General features: G+C 33.5%; 2 protein-coding genes across 8 annotated transcripts; both read left to right on the top strand.

The window, feature by feature from the left end:
- The first annotated feature begins 1,747 nt into the window (after window positions 1-1,747).
- Window positions 1,748-3,831, top strand: LOC114282812 (protein yippee-like At4g27745). 7 transcript variants are annotated; one of them, XM_028225560.2, is made up of 4 exons: window positions 1,748-2,012; window positions 2,314-2,343; window positions 2,504-2,630; window positions 3,388-3,831. In XM_028225560.2, exons 3-4 carry the CDS (start codon window positions 2,535-2,537, stop codon window positions 3,613-3,615), a joined length of 324 nt encoding a protein of 107 aa, XP_028081361.1. In that variant the 5' UTR covers window positions 1,748-2,012; window positions 2,314-2,343; window positions 2,504-2,534; the 3' UTR covers window positions 3,616-3,831. The 7 variants fall into 7 exon arrangements, with proteins under 7 accessions (XP_028081361.1, XP_028081362.1, XP_082740817.1 ...); XM_028225561.2 differs by having other exon boundaries at window positions 1,815-2,012; window positions 2,314-2,339; XM_082884691.1 differs by having other exon boundaries at window positions 1,821-1,922; window positions 2,314-2,339.
- Window positions 3,832-6,299: 2,468 nt separating this feature from the next.
- Window positions 6,300-14,966, top strand: ISI1 (binding protein). The gene is made up of 5 exons (XM_028225565.2): window positions 6,300-9,443; window positions 10,066-10,271; window positions 11,224-11,322; window positions 13,580-13,653; window positions 14,521-14,966. The coding sequence occupies exons 1-5, from the start codon at window positions 9,164-9,166 to the stop codon at window positions 14,744-14,746; spliced, it is 885 nt and encodes a 294-aa protein (XP_028081366.2). The 5' UTR covers window positions 6,300-9,163; the 3' UTR covers window positions 14,747-14,966.
- The last annotated feature ends 453 nt before the right edge of the window (window positions 14,967-15,419 follow it).

Raw genomic sequence — 15,419 nt, 5'->3', positions numbered from 1 at the left:
AATTTTTCACTAAAAAAATAGATAACAATTATATTTTTAAAAATAAACTATACCTTTCCATCCCAATTCATGAACTGGACCAACCAGTCCACTAAGACCCAAGGAAATCTGAAATAATACATTCCATCTTGTTATGGGGAAATTATGTAATAGTCTTTAAAGAAATTTATATGATGGCTTAGTTTTTTTTTTATTGATTAAAATAATAATCCCATCACTTTCATATTTATATTTGAATTTATCAAGTGACTAAAATAAATAGTGTGGTGCAGTGTTTTAAATTCATTAAATAATTTCTCATTATGAAGCGTACAAATATGAGGATTTTTTTTAAGTTCTGTGTTTAAGTCGTTTGTTATTAGTGTTTAAATTCAAGGTGCAATGCATTTAATTATGAGTAAATAATAATTTAGTGATACTTTTAAAAACTTGTTATAATGTCAAATTTTATAAATTTTAATGATTATTAAAGTCATAATTTTTTTCATAAATTTATAAAAAAAAAATTGGGCAAAAGTACGACCGTCTTGTAATTTCCCCTTTAATTATTACTTCAAAAATACTAGAGGTCTCAAAAATTCTACCAAAATTTTTACCAAATGTCTTATGTAGGTCCCACACCCATGTGAGACATTTAGTAAAACTTTTGATAGAATATTTTGGATCTCTAGCATTACTCTTATTATTTTTTTAACATCAAGTCAGTGTATATTTAAAATATTAAAAAAAAATCAAATTAATTATAAACATTTATTTTTTCACTGATTTCGTCAAAAAATTGCTTATGTGCAATTTCCCCTTCTATTAAAACCATAGGGATAAATTACAAACACATCTTTTAAAATTTACTTAAATTATAAATTATTTTTTGGTTTTAAAAATTACATTGACTCCGTTTGGCAAGGAAGTTTGGGAGTATTTTAGCCACAAAAGATAAAATAGGCTATTTTAGCTATAACAAACAAAACATCACATTCAACTCATAATCATTACATTCTTCTCTCACAAAAAAAAGTCAAAAAATCCTTCCCAAATCAAGCTTTTTAGCCCATGTTAAAATAGCTAAAAAAGTCAAAAAGTCAACCCACTTCCCAAACAGAAGCTTTATGTTCTTTAAGTTTTCTAATTTCATAACAAATATGTTCTTTTATTAATAAATCATCAAGTTAATTAATAGTTTTTAATAATATTAAACTTCTATTTCAATTAATAATTTAAATAATTTTATTATTATATAAGTGAACAGTTAAAAATTTTAATTTTTTAATTAATTCTGTAAAATAAAAATTTTGACAAGAAAATATTTAAAGGAACAATTTATATTTTAAATAAATTTTAAAAAATGTGTTTATAATTTATCCAATTCAAAGGGTCAAATATAATGGCGTAAGGTAAACTTGTCCAGACGCGCACGCCACGTCGTTCAGACCACGTCGAATGAGACCCACCAGAGCGGCAACGCTTCCCCTGCGCATTGTCGGAACGTGCTCGTGGAAACGCGCTCAAAGGCGCGTCAGTCTAACCCCTCTTCGCCCACTGAATATTAAGCCAAGTTTAGCAAGTTAAAAAAAAATCAAAACATTAAAAAATTACTCAAAAAATTAAAAAGTTAACGCTATTCATCAAAAGTTAAAAATAACGACTACATAACTCTCAATTCTAATTTTTTCTTATACACTAATTTATATAATCTTTTAATACATATTTTTCCATAAAAAATCAAAAAAATAATTCCAATGTCCATATTTTTTTTTTCAAATTTTTAATCTAAAAAAATAAAAAAATACACTTATTCAAAACACCGCAAACAACCCATACTTACCCAAAACAGGCCACAAAATTCTCCTCCTCCTCTTTCTCTCTCTCTCTCTCAAATCAAAGAATGGCAACTACAGTAAGCTCTAGGGCACACTCAACAACAGGTTAATAAACTATTGGCCATAATTGAAATATGTATGTGAAGTCATCATAGTGTTCAATGCATTCATCCATTCCCAATTTTCTCATTGAAGGTGACTCCTAGATCCTCATCCAATTCCATTATTTTTCTCATTCTCCTCATTATCTGACTGTTGATTTTGCCTTCAAAGATTTTATTTTAATTGGGTTTAGGTTTGTTTTCTTGGATCTTCTTCTTCTTCTCTCTATACCAATTCTGTCTCTGTCGAACCCATTTGTGTTTTTTTTTTTTTTTTTTTTTCTCTCTCAAAACCCTATTAGCTCAATTGGAATCTTTTACGCAATCATTATATTCTAATTTTGTCTAACCTTGCACGCTAACGCTCTATGTTCTTTCTTTATCTTTTTGTGCAGAGTTTTGGGTCATTACTAGCTTGATTGTAGGTGAAGCAATTTACTGCTCTTTTTCCCTATTTCCTGTTCATATCTTCGTTTCATAGTGTTTTGTAACTCGGATTCTCAATTGGGTTTTGATTATGGATTCTGATTATGTTTGATATATGGCTGTATTGATTTTGTGGGTTGTTTGTTTTTTTGGAAGCAGTGAAGTGTTTGGAGCTGAATTTGTAGGTTTAATGGCAGAAGAATTGGTTGGGCCTCGCTTGTACAGCTGTTATAATTGTCGAAATCATGTTTCGCTTCACGACGATATAATTTCTAAGGCTTTTCAGGTGAAACTCTTTAATCCATGAAGTATGAACCATTGTTGAATTATGGTTATCAGTTTTAGAAATTGACAATGCCCTGTTTGTCATTTAATTTGTAATTTAGGCTCCGATTGGATGAGTGGATTTTAAATATGAGGGAGTGGTTATGATAGATAAATTGAGAAACTAAAGGGGAAGATAGAGTAGAGTTAGGAAAAAGTATGTTCTTAGTATTTTTGTATGCAACTATAGTTGTTTCTATGAAGGATTTGAAATAACTATTTGACATTGGTGTTTCAAATCAATCCTTGTAAAGCTCTCAAATTCAAGATTGTAAATCCATATCTAAACTATCAAATCCAAAATTTTAGCTTTTCTCCTTTAATAATTAGTGGCAAAACCTTTCGTTTCAAATCCATTCCAAACACGACCTTAATGTTTAATCTTGTTCACATGATCATTTGATTGGAAGGACTCGACTGAGGGAAAACACAACTGGTGACTTGTGTTGCTATTAGAAGTATGTGAACTACTCTTCTTGAGGTGGTATTATTGTTTATATACAACTGACTTTTGAGTGGAACTGTTTAAAGTCTTCTGAGAGGAAAGATTGTAATTTCGTTTTTCTTATAACAGACTGGTTTCTGATTAAATTTAATCTGATTTGATTATTTTAAGTTTGTTCTTTCTTGTTAGAGCTTTTATTTTTGTTTCAGTTTTGGTGTGAGAAAAAGTTCTGGGCAATTTTGTTTATGACATTATTTGATTATCTTGTTTTTAGGGAAGAAATGGTCGAGCCTTTCTGTTCTCTCATGCTATGAACATTGTTGTGGGGCCTAAAGAAGATAGGAATCTCATGACTGGTCTTCACACCGTTGCCGACATCTATTGTGCGGATTGCCGTGAGGTGTTGGGCTGGAAGTATGAACGGGCTTATGAGGCATCACAAAAGTACAAGGAAGGGAAGTTCATACTCGAGAAGTCAAAAATTGTGAAGGAGAATTGGTAGAGCCTTCTATAGGGGTCCTTATATCATTCACCCCATTGTCAATGTAAGTGTGCAATCAATCTTCCTAATGTTCATTTTGTACAGAAACTCCTCACCCCAATTGAAAATTTGTCACTCTCCCAAACTCTCCACTATTAGTGTCTGGTTCGTCTGCAAGTTTCTTAAACCAATTGTTTCGTTGTCAATAAAATTGTGTTACCGTTCACATTTTCGAAATCCTTATGTGATGATTGTATTTGTTGCAAGTCCTTTGATATGCTTTGTCTGAAGGTTGTGCTATGATGCCAGTACCATGGTTCTCTCAGTCATAATCACCACAAGTAGGGACATCGATAGCAGCTAAATAACCAACAGTAGTGATTTTACTTAGATTCTTTCAAGTAGAACTATAGGTATCTTGAAGATAAAAGGAGTCATAGGTGCCTTTTCATTTGAAGGAGATGGCAAAATTAACGAGGCACCATTTTAATGTGAGGATGCACTATTGTGACATTAGCATGTATAATGTATTAAGTTGCCTTAAAAGTTGGAGGTGGCGGTAAGAAATTCGAGGGTTACAATTTTTAGGGTTTATTGGTTGTTTTAAGATTGAAAAACTTGTCTTCCTCCATCCTTTTGCAGTCAGAGGCAACATATGCAATCATTTGGGCAGAACGGAACTGATTGCCCAGTCATGAGGCATGTGTTCCTATTTATGGTCATCCTTATAAGTGCAGCAATTTGTTTGTATCCTCTATCATGGAACTAGGTTTTTGAGAAATTGTGGTGATTTAAAGGTTGTTGCGTTCAGTGCCCTACTAGAACCTGTTACCCTCTTTTGATGTTTTGAAAACCAAATTTGGAGAATTGGAGATTGAGTTTTTCCTAATGGTAATGGAATATGGTTTTTTAGTCAGTATGGCAAAATTTGCAGTCTCCTATCTCACACTGACAAGGTATTACTGTAATTTGTGAGGCAGAGACATTTATAACCATTTACTCAAAAGGGTTCAACGGCACACATTATTGTTTTATCAATGGATAACTTTGGGACTTTGGCCATTTTCTGGTTCTCATTTTCTGTGTGCTTGTGGGAGTTATTTACCAAAACCCATGCCATTTTTAAACAATTTCTGAAACACGACTTCAAAGAACAACTTAGGTAGTTCAAAACAACTTGCATTTGGGAAGTTTGTTTCAAAATAACATGGGTGTGGTAAAAAACTTGTCAGCACACAGCTAGTGAAAACTTGGTTGTTACTATCTAAGGTAATGATAGTTGAGCTTCTTAAGAAGATTGCAGGGAATATAAACTGAAAGTTGTTTGGAGTGTTTGGAGTGTTTGTTAAAAGGCAAGGGTGGGGGTTTCTTAGGTTGTCGTGCTATGAAAATGAATTGAAATTGCAGGAAAAACCTAACTACAGGCAAGACTGGTCTGCTGGGGGGGAAAAATAAGTAATGTCCTTATATGACATGATTCATGGAGAAATTGCAACGGCCCTAAAAATTAGTTGTATTAGTTCAATTAGCCACTTTTGTACATTCCTATATGGGATGTACGTCAATCGATGTCAGAGACAAATATTGATTAGTTCTCTTTACTGTGGATATTCTTTGTAGTATTGAGTTGTTTATATCTTCCCTATTATAGGTTATTTCCAATTGGGCATCTAAGTATTTGTGAAGCCTCTTGGAAAGTTCAGAGCCCATGGATTGCCTTGCTCCATCGTCGTTGGCCAGGCCCGGTCCTAAAAATATGGACTGACCCAATTAACTTTTCAAAGCTAGACCCAAGCTCCTGCCTATAACTCCATCTGAAATGCCTGTGTTAGACCCATATATACTAAATAATGGATACTATTTTTTTTTTTTTTTTTTTTTGGTATGTATGCATTTTTAGTAAACACAAGAAGATCATAATTGACAAACTGTGGTATGCCAACTATGAAACTAGGAACTACATTTCCACAAGATTAAAGATGCATAAAATTTATAGAGATGGCAAACGGGCTGGTTTGAGCGAGACACAACAGGTTATGCATCAAAACAACTCAATCTAAACGGCCCGATCACCAGATTTATGTTTTACACATGGAATTGAGAGATCACCAATTATGAAATATATAGAGATGGACAGGTATGTTAGAAAATAAAATCAATTTGATGGATAAATTTATGAATTTATTTTTTAATCTTGCAAAATTTTTGATTAATATGAAAATAGTTTTCCTAACTTCAAGTGAAATGGTATTTTACCAAAGGTAATCGGCCATGAAGTAAATATATATAATTGGGCCGACACCTTGTAAAATAAATAATTGATGCAAAATAGGAAAAATAGTCACCCAAGAATTGCACACTATCTCCAAAGGCTTTTTAACTCCATCCAACTAGAGTTGTAAACCAAACAATTTTATTTGAGTTTCACTTGTGTTTATCTAATTAAAAATTTATTCAGAAATACTCTTTCTATAAGTAAGTTAAACATGAATTTATTTTTAAATTTGTTAAATTTTCAAATTAAGTTTAAACAATCTACTATCAAACTCGATAAACATAATTACTTTTCTAACCCATCTAATGCAGAATGATGTAAAAAATAAAAACAAAAAAATCCAAAAACCAAAAAGTCAAAAAAGTCTATTCATTTTGGCTTTCTGTCTTTAATGAGTTTTTTTCAATTTTTTTTTTTTTTTTTTTTTTTTTTTTTTTTTTTTGTGGTTTGTCCAATCAAGTAAAATATAAAATATATAATTTTTATTTTCATTTTTTTTTTACAAAAATCCACAGAAACAAAAAAATATTAGTAAAAAAATCACTAAATTACAATTAGCAAGAAAATTATATAGGGTTGCAACTTTGGCGGATTTAACTCGAGCAACTGGAGCTTAGTTCGAATTTTTTTAAGACATGGCAAAATATTTTTAAATTCGGTGCGAGCTTGGGCAAAATTCAAAATTCGAATTAAATTTGGGTAAACTTGGACAAATATACCAAAGAACCCTAAATCCAAATTATATAGATGTAAATATATAAAAATATTAAATATATATGTAAATTATTAGTCATTGGATGATATTAAAATAATTTAAATTGTTAAATCATATTAAATATATGTTATAAATACAAATAACACAACACAAATACCTTTTCCTTTTCTCACCGAAAAATTGTAAAGTTCGCTGTAGCGACATATAGGCTTTTTAATTTTTATAGCTCTTGCATTATATAAATTATTTACTTTGATATTATTAATGATTTTACAAAAAACAAAAACAAAACAAAACAAAACAAAAAAAACAAAAACAAAAACAAAAAACAAAAAAATTAATAGAGCCTAATTTTAACAAATTAATTGAGTTAGTTGCACACAATTTTTTTTTCTTTTTAAATTCAAACTTAACTCGGGTTGGGCTTAGATAGACAACCTTGGGTTACAAATTAGACTTGGGTGAGCCTAAGCAGCTCTCAGTACAACTCAATCTAGGTTTGGATAACCTCTCAACCCGCTCGAAACTACCCGAGTCGCACCTTTATATGGGTCAACAAAGTGGGTTGCAACTTGGTAAGTTTTTTTTTTTTTTTTTGGGGGAGGGGAAGGTTAGTTACAGGCCGATTCTTTGAACCGAACTTAATACTCAAGCGATCCCGTTCCATAACCCACACATTTTGACTTCTCTACTTTGTGCATGTCACTGCCATGATCCACCATCGCCCATTCCAGCCATTGTCAATCATTTCCGATCATCAGCGATACCCTTTGGTGACCTCTGATGATCACCTCCGGCAACCTCCACTGTTGCCACTATCCTCTGACCTCCGACAATATTTTTTTTTATCCATTTTTCATCTCAAGTACGTCACTACTACCACCATCTCCTTCTTCGATGTAGTGGCAACGAAAAAAAATGATGAAGAGAATGAAGGAGAAAGACGAGAAGCCATTACCAGAAAATAGTTCTCATTATTTTCACATTCACAGATTAAGACAAATAATCAAAAATCAGATTTAGTGATAAATTTATTATTGTTTATTTTGTAAAAAAATTATAGTAGGAAAATCAAGAAATCACCATTATAAACCAACACAAGAATCAAAGATACATTCAGTGATAAATTTATCACTAATTGTTTGCAAAAAAAAAAGAAAATGTTGAAGCAAAATTAAATCATCACCATTACAAAATGATAAATTTATGGAGGAAGATGGTGGCAATGATGATGTTAGATTCAATGATAAATTTATCACTAACTGTTTGTAAAAAAAAAAAATTACAAAAGGAAAATTATTATTACAAATAATAAATTTATCACCGTTTAATTTATCAAGTTTTATACAAAAACAAACATATTCAACAAATTTACTAATAAACTTATCACTGGTTTAAAAAGATAGAAGCTCCGATCAGCATTGAAAATACCTAGATGAACCAATCACCGTTCTAATCTAACACTCTGAACGCCTCAATTATGTTTTCTTTTTCGTCTCGCTTGTCCATTATTAACGGGTACAGAGCTGCGAACTCGTCAATGTCAACACACCCATCACCGTTCATGTCGATTTCTTGATCTCTCTTAGATCTACCTCCTATCTCTCTGAAATCTAAGAGCCACAGAGGCAGCTCTCATGTTCACCAACACCAACGAATAACCGTTCGATTGCTGAGTCTTCATCACAAACTTCCTCACCGCCATCGACGCCGTGACCCCTTCATCTCCGTCCAATATTATAATGGCGCAATCAATGGCTCTTGGAACACACCAGTGCATGAAATACCTTCTCATACTGATTACGATTTCTATACGCAAATCTTTCGTTGCCTCCCTTTTCAAAACCTAGATCCTTCAGGTGAGAGAGGGAGAAAAAAAAAAATTTAAATAGAACCACATAACTCAAACCAAACCCGCGAAGCATAATAACAGAGGTAAAATCGGGATAAAAAAATACAATAAGACTTATTGATGTATGAGATAGACACTTAGGGCATGTTTGATTGACAGGATTAGAGTATGAAATTTAGATTATTAATCCGTAGGCCTAATAATCATGTATTTGTTTTGAAATTTTGTTTCAGGATTATTAATCCAATAAATAATTAATCCAACAAATTTGTAAGATTGTTAGTAATGGGATACGGGTGAAATTATATATCATGAGTTGGGAAATAAAATAAAAAAACTCTTTTATCTTCATATGTTTTCTTATCCAATACAAATCAAACTATGGATAGGGAGATAATTTATCCTACTAATCTAATTGAATAGTTAATATCACACTAATTTGATAATATTATTAATACCTTAATTGTTAATCTTGTAAATCAAATATAGGCTTAAGACCTAATAAATAATAGATTCAAGGACCGGCTAGTAAAAAAATCTTCAAAAAAGACTGTATCGTGTCTTAAAAAAAAAAAGTCTGCATCGTTCTGGGTTTTGTAAGATTTGGCCCATTAGTCCGGACCCAAACACAGGCCCAATTACTCTGTTCTCTCTGAAGATTGAGAGGGGTCAGAGAGGCGGAGAGGAGAGGAGAGGAGAGTGGGGGGAGAGAGAGAGAGAGCGAGAGATGTACCTGAAGAAGGCGTTTTGGAGCGACGCTCTGAACTCGGAATCGCAGACTCAGTCACCGTCGGCAGTCGGAGATCTGGTGAAGTCGCTTGATAAGCAGAGGGTGTACAGAGAAGTCACGCTTGCACTCCGGACCGGACTCAGGGACGCCCGTGCCGAGTTCTCCTTCCTCCGGGTCCGCGGGCTTCGCAGCATCCTCAAGTTCCTCCGATCCGTCGCCCACTCTGACTCCACCATCAATCTCTTCTGCCACAGTCAATCCATTCCCGATCTCCAAGGTCCCTTCTCTTTCATTCATTCATTCCTATATATATATGTATCTATAAGATCACGATTTTCACATGTATACCTGTGTGTGTTTTTCAAATTCAATGCATTCGATTTATCTGTTTAATTCCTTTTTTTGTATTAAGGATTTGTTACGGCTGGATCGCTGTCGTGTTCTTGTTTGGTTGCCGAGAAAAGACGAACTTGAAATAATTGAAAACACAAATTAGAGAGCCCTAGAAAAAAGTAAGGGAGTTGAATATATCCTATCTTGTGGCTTATTTGGTTTAATTTCTGAAAATAAATAATAAAGAAAAGCGAAAATTTTGACAATTGCTAAGTTAGATAAATTGAATTAGGCTCAGTCTTTAAGGCTCGGTTGAGTTGAAAAGTTTGAAATATTGGATTTATATGCTTTCCTTATTTTCTCCGCAACTAAACTCAGCATTGTTTTAATTTGATATTATATATATATATATATATATATTAGATTTGGAAAAGATTTTACACTCTATTATCATGACCATTCATTTGTCAAAGGTTCAAAATTGGTAATTTCATGGTTTCTGTTGTGATTTGAAATTGAAATGTGGTTGATGTTAAAGTTTTTATTTTTTTGTTATGATTTACCAGTTGTTCCAGTTCTGTTTCAACATTCATTAAAAGAGCTAGAGGAGCAGAAGGTAGCAAATTTGGATCATATATTTGGCACTGAACCTATAAAAATAGTTACTCCTTCAACAGATTCTGAAGTGGCACTTGCACTTCGAGTTTTGGAAGGATGTTGTTTGCTCCACAGAGAGAGCACGGTGCTGGCTCATCAACACAAGGCAATCCCGGTATGCATATTCCTTGTTTAATCTATTTCTCTGGTCTACGTGGTTTGATCATCAGCTCATTTGTTTTTCTGAAAACATTGTTGATTTAGGACCTATAACAATGCCTAACCCCAATTTAGCTACGTGAAAATGCTTTGGTTCGTGGATAGAAATCACATTGTAGTAAGAGTAATCACTTACATATCATACACCTGTTGAATGTTCATCCCCCAACCCTTCATCATCCCCTTGTATATAAATTTGGAGCAGACCTAACCCAATACACACCGGGAAGCCGAGTGTTTCTGGGTTCAAAAATGCCGAATCTTGTCTCAATCATAATTTGTAGGACTCTTTAAGTAAGTTCCTTTGCTTGGATGGCCCATTTAGTGCATGCCGCTATTCCTAGATCTAGAGGAGAGTATGTCCGTTGGAATAATTTCTTAGATGTATTACCATATCCCCAAATGTTAGGCACTCTTTTTACAGGTCAGTGGAATCTTTATGCTTAGCACCTCTACTCAAGTAGTCATTTATCTGGTACCTCCCAAGGAGCAGGAATTGCCATTCTAAACCTTCTTGGGGGATTCCATCCATGAATTATGGGTGACTGATATTGCTCGTCATCATTTAGCTATTGCATTTACTTTTTTTTATTTTTTATTTTATTGGTTGTTGTTCATATGTATAGACTAAACCTTATTGGGGGATTGGGTGTAGTGTGAAAGATATTTTAGATGTCCACATTTCTCTGGTTGGAGGATTGGAACGTGGCCGATAGGGTCTTTTATGACACAATCAATAAATCATTTTTTTTTTTTTTTTTTCAGTTAGGTCTTGGTCTGGCTTCTTTAGGGGTTTGGCAATTAGTCTTTAACTTTTAAGTTCTTTCCTTTTCTTTTGAAGCTTTGCTGCTGAAATTTTCCTTTCACACTATGTTCAGAATGTCAGATTTTAGCTTCATATGTTGCAGGTATTGATGAATATATTATCAACTCAAGGAGTACTTGAGCAAGGTGCATGCTTGGATGCTTTAATCTCAATAATGTTGGATTCATCAGCCAACCAAATGGTATTTTATTTTTTATTCAGTTGTTTGTTATGGTTGCTATGGATTTTTTGATATCTATTAACTTCTTGGCCAATCAAGCTGTATCATTTTTTATTTGCTTGGTGGTTATAGTTAATATTGTACCTTATTTCATACTTTTCTCTAGGTCTTCTTCAATTTAACTCATTGTTTTGGTACTTCTCTTTCATGGTTATATACTTGTATTATATTTGGCACAGGCTGGTTCACACGCACACACAAATTCTGAGAATAAGTTCTAGATGAAGGTCTTCAGTATCAGTTGTGGTGCTATCCTTGGTGAAACTATACCAAGAAAAATGCCCTCTATATGTGAAGTTCTGAGGGGATTCTGTAATCATGCTACCACATTCTCCATCTATTTCGTTGTACATCAAGTGATATTCAATGTTGGCTTTAACGTAATTGTTTACCTACAGCACTCTATTGAAGTGCATCTTGTTGTAAAAAAGCCACTATTCAGTTGAAAAATTGCAACTTTTTAGAGAAGCAAATAAGTGTCCAGCAGAACAAGTAACTGTACGAGGATGATGGTAGAAATTTGCATTGCTAACTTCCAAAGTGGATTAGGAGTAAAGAACACTGGTCAAATGCCATATCAGATTTGAAAATTTAAGTAAAACAATTGAACAGAATGAATGAACTATTTTCTCTGTATTTCAACTTTTACAATTCGAAAGGTCTTAGCTAGTCTTGAATGATTAAAAGGCTCCTTGGTCTTCATGATATGCAAAATCAAGGGACTGTAGGAAAGAAGCTACTTGGGGAGCAAGAATGTAAACAGAACACTTTAAAAGTCAACTTGAATTTGAACTGCCCCAGCTTGGCCAAACTTTTTCAATCCACAAAACTTTCCTGCAGTCCCATATTTCTTTTATGAGCTCTATGTTACACGGATTCTTCAAAATAAATCAAATATCCATGTCGGACACCCGACACTTGGACAAGGGTATGGGATGTGTTGAATACTTTTCGACGGATACTTCTTATATAATTGTATATAACACTATTATTATATGTATATATTGTTGTATAATTACTGTAAATGTCTTTTTGACATTGTAAGTTACGTATAGCACTATTTTATCTCACATAATTACAAATATAAAAAAATTACATTTTTTTGCCGAGTCCGCGTACACTAAAATTTATAGTTTGATGAGTCTAACTTCTAGATACATACTCATGCCCGGCACCCGACACTCCGTACCCGAGTTTGTGTAACATAGAGCTCATCAAAAGAAATGATAGCATCTGGCAACAGGGGTACTACAAGTACATATTTTCAGCTTGATGGGAGATGATTGTAACCAGTTGTGTGCTTTACTAGATTACCTAATATACCACATTCCAATTGCTTTTCTCACCTTGAACCAAAGTTATTAATCCTGTACCGGTCATCATACCCTTTTTATTAGTGGTACGGTATGTATCACTACCGGTATATTTCTGCTTACCGTTTCAGACTTATCATTATAAATATTATGTATTTATATACTATTATATATACACAAGTATTTTAAGGGGAAAAAAAAAACATGCAAGACTTAGGGTTGGTTTGGGATGTCCTAAAAAAGTGCACTTTTTGACTTATTGGTGGGTTTGGGTTGGGTTTGGGTTGGGTTTGATGTGATGTGTTAGAGAGGTGATGTGATTTAAATAAGATGATGTGACTTAAATAAGATAGTGACTTTTTGACTTTTTGGCTTATTTAGTACATGCCAAACTAGCCCTTAAACCTACCAATATTTTTTAGAATTTTTTTATTCAAAACAATAAATACATTAGCAAATAGCCGTGTGAGAGAAGGAATATTCCACACTATGTCAAATTGATTTGATTTGACATTTGCTTTTCGTAACATCAAAGAAGGTGTTGAATTGGATTTGAATCGTGTATTTGGTACTCTTCGGAATGTTGCGGAATGGCAGTATTAAGACAAAACAACTGGTAAACACCGGAACAATCTGAAATTTTAAGCGAGACGAAACACAAATATAATAATACCGTATTTTGGCTTAAATGGAATATTCAGGGTCGTACCGGGTGGTATAGAACGGATTTGACAACCATCCCTTGAACTCCCTTCAAGTCTCCTTTTGAAGCACAGTAGCTTTGCCTCTGCTGAGAATCTCAAAATAAAATAAGTAGGCCTTTAAGATTTTTGTTATCTCAAATACTTGATTATTATATCTTTTGTGTCCCCAATTTTTAATGCATATTTGGCAATAATGTATAGGATTTTGAGGAATGCAATGGGATTGAGGAAGTTGCAGTACTCATAAGAGACAAGCAAGTAGATGAGAATTTGAGGTATTTTTTTGCCTGGTCTTTTCTCTTTCCCTGTCTTGTTAAATGTTGATTTCCATATTTGCCACCTGATGCCCTTATACTTGATGGTGAGTTAAAACGTTTACTTCCATGGTGCTCTATCTTGCATGTCTGTTTGTAAAATGTTTTGGACTAAATAATGTGGGAGCCGGCCTTTTATGGAATCAGTGGTTATATGAGAATGTAATATGATGCTCAGGGAACAGTCTTGTCCATCTATCCATTTGTATTGTTTGCCCTTTTCTGGGGAGTTGGGATGTAACAATTAATGCATAGTATTTACTAATTTGACGATTTCAATTTTATCTGGAAACAGTCAAAAGGATACTTTTAGACGATGTATCTCTCACATGCAATTTGTTTATTTTGATTAGCATTAGAAATCTTGTTATGCCCTAGCAATAAGCGTTGCAACTTGTTTCCAACTCTGCTAGTTGGATATATCATGCATCATTGCAGACCTTTTTATTTCTTCATGCAGATCCTTATGACCCAAATTCATTGATGCATTGGGTTCTCACCTTTGTCTAAAATTGGTATTTTAGAGGCTATTTCAATCATCCAAAAAAGTTAAAACTTCCATACACATTTCACATATTCCCATACGCGTTCATATATTTCTATACATTTTTCACATATTTCAATACATTTTTTAACACACCTACCAATATTATTGACAAGCCCAAAGTGCTAGTTTATTTGACTTGCTAAACAGGCAGAAGTCAACTTTTGTTAATATTGTGAGGGTGGTTTAGCCCCTAGCTTTTGATATAGAGATGAAACACAGCTCCATATTGCTCTTATTTCAACAAAGCACTGATCGGAAACTACTAACTTTCTTCTGATTAGGCTAAAATGTGGGGAATTTTTGTTGCTACTTATTGGGCATGTAAATGGGCGGGAAATACCTCCAATGGCAACAGTACATGATGATATCAGGCGGCTTTTGGGTGAGAAATCTGCCTCTTTGATTTGGGCAGCTAGTCAATTTGGCTCAACCCTTGATCCAGATCAGAGACTCATGGCTCTACACATCCAAGCTCGCAGAGTGCTTGAGTCACTTGACCTTTACTGAACCAAATCATAGGATTTTGTCGGTTGAGCACTGCTATTTACCCTCACAGGCAATTCCTAGTTTGGATGATATATAATCCTGGAGGTGCCACATTAGCTCCTGTTGGTTCTTTTTCTTGTGAGTCGGAGTTATTGGGAAACAATGAATTAGAAATCTAGATAGGAGAGAGATTGTATGATTTTGTGAATTTGTACAAATACAAGAGAGATCTTTCTGCTAATCCTGTTAATTGCATGCATGTTCTAAGTGCTGTTCTTGTGTGAATTTCTGTGAGACAGCATTTATTCTTCCGCCTTTTTTAATTCGTTTAGACTGTGTTTGGATCGTATATTCGAGTAGGGGTTTAGAAAGAAAAAAGGTGAGTGAAATGTGAATGAAATATAGTTATATTTTATTTATGTTTTTTTTCTTTTTTTGTCCAAATTTCGATTCAAGTTCATGATCCAAACACAATTTTAACATAAATATGTTTCTCTTTGATGTGAAAAAAAGATAAGCTCTCTTGGCAAAAATAATAAATAAAATTTAAAAAAGAGAGAGCTTTATTTGTTTGTCAGTAATGCTACGTAGCTCGAATCTTTCCTTTTCCAAATCCCTCCGAATTCAAAACGACGCCGTTTCATCGTTTTGATTTTGATTTTGATTTATTTATTTATTTATTTTTCAATAACGC

Source organism: Camellia sinensis, chromosome 1 (genome assembly GCF_055761805.1).
Source record: "Camellia sinensis isolate YWXY chromosome 1, ASM5576180v1, whole genome shotgun sequence".
In the NCBI taxonomy this organism is placed as follows: Eukaryota; Viridiplantae; Streptophyta; class Magnoliopsida; order Ericales; family Theaceae; genus Camellia; species Camellia sinensis.
This window is presented reverse-complemented; position numbering and strand designations above follow the sequence as displayed.

Bases quoted from the DNA above. Each gene is read 5' to 3' on its own strand.
- LOC114282812 (XM_028225559.2), top strand. From the start codon at position 2,460: ATGGCTGTATTGATTTTGTGGGTTGTTTGTTTTTTTGGAAGCAGTGAA. The intron at 2,631-3,387 runs GTGAAACTCTTT...TCTTGTTTTTAG, and splicing joins TAATTTCTAAGGCTTTTCAG to GGAAGAAATGGTCGAGCCTT.
- ISI1 (XM_028225565.2), top strand. From the start codon at position 9,164: ATGTACCTGAAGAAGGCGTTTTGGAGCGACGCTCTGAACTCGGAATCG. The intron at 9,444-10,065 runs GTCCCTTCTCTT...ATGATTTACCAG, and splicing joins ATCCATTCCCGATCTCCAAG to TTGTTCCAGTTCTGTTTCAA. The intron at 10,272-11,223 runs GTATGCATATTC...CATATGTTGCAG, and splicing joins ATCAACACAAGGCAATCCCG to GTATTGATGAATATATTATC.